General features: G+C 36.1%; 1 protein-coding gene across 1 annotated transcript; it reads right to left on the reverse strand.

Moving 5' to 3' along the window:
• Positions 1-482: 482 nt before the first annotated feature.
• Positions 483-1,067, reverse strand: LOC145737331 (uncharacterized). Its single transcript, XM_081991968.1, has one exon. It carries the CDS (start codon positions 1,065-1,067, stop codon positions 483-485), a length of 585 nt encoding a protein of 194 aa, XP_081848094.1.
• Positions 1,068-3,397: the final 2,330 nt, after the last annotated feature.

Genomic DNA, 3,397 nt, shown 5'->3' on the forward strand with positions numbered 1-3,397 from the left:
TAATTTATCTATCGATAAGAAAGAACCTTCAAATAGCTCTGACTCCACTTTAGAAACTAAAGTGCTAACTAACTCAAAATCAAATTCGAATCAAAATCAAACAATTAATTTTAACGCTGATTTGTTAGCAGAAAATCTTAAAAAGCTACAAACATACTTGTAGAACGGGATGGTTTCCAAATAACGAAGACTCTAAGTTCACTAAATAACTCTTTACTTCATAAAAGAAAACCATTTACAAAAACGGGAATGTGAGAAATTTTACAGACTCGGTCTTGCGACCGCTCTCGTGCAAAGTACGCGTAAAAGTCCTCGACGTCGCCGTCGCTTGCGCTGCTGGGCAAAATGCCAGGATGCCGAACTGCTCCGCTTAGTCTTAATATTTAGGGAAAGTCTAGCAAACACCGCACAACATGCCGCCTACGTTGAAAAGACTTAGTCTTTTCAAAACAAAAATATAAAGTGATTATTCACAACAAATACTACTGTTTGTTTTCACTGTCTTCTTCACTATCCAGTGGTAAGGGACATATCTTTGTCAAGCTTCTCCTTACGATGTTTCTATTTGGTAACTGTACGGAGATGACTCGCACAACATTGTCTGCGCCTGGATGTAGTTCTATTACTCGGGCCATAGTCCACTTCAAAGGGGGTACATTATCTTCCACTATTACGACTAAAGATCCCACTTTAACTACAGGACCCTCATCCGATTTCCAGGTTCCACGAATTTGCAAATTTGAGAGGTATTCTCTGGACCACCTTGACCAAAACTGTTGAATCAAGTGTACGAGATGTTGGTATCTGCTCAATCGGGATATTTTTATGTTTCGAACTTCTTCTTCTGGTTGACTAAGTAATGAGTCGCCTATGAGGAAATGGGCTGGGGTTAGAGGATTGAAGTCGTTTATGTCATTTGAAATAGGCACGAGAGGTCGAGAATTTAGACAAGCCTCGATCTGAACCAATACTGTGTAAGTTTCTTCGAAGGTTAATGAAGAATTTTGTAAAACACGTCGAAGGTGAAACTTTACGGATTTGACCAAAGCCTCCCAAAGCCCTCCCATGTGAGCTGCGCGAGCTGGAATAAAATGCCAGGAGATCAAGTCTCTAGCCAAAAAAGAAGCTACCGTTTCATTATGTTCTTTGCTATTTAGTAGATCGTATAATTCATGAAAATAATTATCTGCCCCGACAAAGTTCAATCCATTGTCCGAATATATACCAGGTGTCCAAGAGCACCCTGGACATAGGAGATTAACATGGGAAAATGGTTTTGATTTTTTTGCGCCTGTACGGTTCATTTAATGGAAAAACACTTTAGATAAAAGTTGTAGAGCACATTTTCGGCTATCAACTTCTAATTTTTTCAATACCGTAGATTTGACCATTAAGACGAAAAACGGATCTAAAATTCGGAAATTTTAAATCTCCCGCCAAGCGGTCGTTAAGGAAAGTTTATAGCCGGTCGTGCTACCAACCTTTCAAAATCATAACAAATCGTTGTCAGTCATTCTGAAATCAAAACATTCAAAACAAGTTTATTTAGTAATAATTTTGAGTTACTACCCACATACTGCGAAGAAAATACAAATAAATTATGATAAAAAGACTTTATCAGGAGCCACAGTCCCAAAATCTGGTAAGTTGCGTTCATAACCTCATTCAATGTCTCTACTAAACTTATTTACTTTGTAGCAAAATTCTTTAAGAAAACACTGGTTTTGCTTGCAAATATTTAATGAGGATGACCGAATCACCTATCTCAAGCCTCTTCATAACACTACCAAACGATTTAAAGTGATAAAAACAATGGACTAGGAAGGCCTGCAGATGTTTGAAGATAAGTTGCTTTACTATACAGGGACCACAAAAGAGGGTAAATACTTCCCTCAAAAGTGATTATACGGGAGAATAATGGGATGACGCTGTTCGTAACTAACCTCAGAATTACCTAACCTTCCTCCGACTCTTAGAATGCCACGTGAATCCAAAAATGGATTTAAATTCAGAATTTTGCTACCTTTCGAAGGTTTTTGAAAGGTTTCAAGATATTTAATATCATCTTTAAAGGTAGCTGCTTGTGCTAGTTTGATAACAACATCTAGAGATTCAATGAGTTCTTGAGGAGTTATAATAACTGAGGAAAATTCAACACGTTCTTTCGGTTTTGCCTTGAATCTGCGAATGTATGAAACTACTCTTAATAACTTTCCTAAATTTGAAAATCTATCAAATAAATTAGCTTGAAATTGAAATTCGTTAGAATTTATTACATTTAATACAACACAAGCTTTCTTCGTTTCGGGTAATTCGTCTACATTAAGAGTGTCTACGTCGTAATCGGGAATAAAATTTTTCTTTAAAAATTCAGGACCGTGAAACCACATATCATTTTGTATTAATTCAGCAGGGTTGACCCCTCTCGAGATAATATCTGCCGCGTTTTCGGAGCTCCTTATAAATTTCCAATCAGACACCTTAGAAACTTCTAATATTTTGGAAATTCGATTGGCAACAAACGTTTTAAGTTTGCTGGGTTCAACCTTGAGCCACGACAAAACTATTGTTGAGTCTGTAAAATATACAACTTTGTTTGGATGAAGACCTAAAACGTTTCTTGACCTTTCCATTAATTCAGCTAACAAATGTGCGGCTAACAATTCAAGACGTGGTAACGTTTGCTTTTTTACCGGTGCTACACGAGATTTTGCAGTTAATAATCTAACAACCCTATTTCCGGTCGCGTCAATAGAACAAATGTATATACAGGCGCCATAAGCCTTTTCTGAGCTGTCTCCAAAACCGATAAACTCAATTGAAACAGGGCTGTCTTTCAAAACTTGACGATCAATCGAAATTTCATTCAAATCTTCTATCTGACTCATAAATACAAGCCAAGTTTCTTTCAGTTCATTTGAAAGCTCTTCATCCCAACCGATCTTAAGTTTCCACAAGTGTTGAATGAAAATCTTAGCTAAAATTATAGCTGGACCGATAAGACCAAGAGGGTCGTATATTTGCGAAATTGCAGATAAAACGGTTCGTTTTGTAACCTTGTTTCGGTTAAATGACACATTTATTTTATACTTAATAGTATCGTAATTAGGATCCCAAATCAGTCCTAAAGGCTTTAATTCCTTTTTATCATCTATAACGAGCTTGTCAACATTTTGAAAATTATTTTTTCGAATAATGTTTTGCAAAATTATTTTATTATTTGACGACCATTTCCTAAGGTAAAAATTTGCTTCAGAAAGAACACTTGTAAGTTCGTCATAAACTTGCAAGGCTTCACTTTCCGAATCTACGCTAATCAACAAATCATCCATATAAAATGAATTTTTAATAATGCTTGAAGCCAAAGGAAATTTTTGTTGATTTAGATTAGAAAGTT

The sequence above is a fragment of the Ips typographus genome, linkage group LG13 (assembly GCF_016097725.1).
Source record: "Ips typographus isolate SLU linkage group LG13, UJ_Ityp_2.0, whole genome shotgun sequence".
In the NCBI taxonomy this organism is placed as follows: domain Eukaryota; kingdom Metazoa; phylum Arthropoda; class Insecta; order Coleoptera; family Curculionidae; genus Ips; species Ips typographus.

Coding starts and splice junctions, on each gene's coding strand:
- LOC145737331 (XM_081991968.1), bottom strand. CDS start 1,067: ATGGGAGGGCTTTGGGAGGCTTTGGTCAAATCCGTAAAGTTTCACCTT.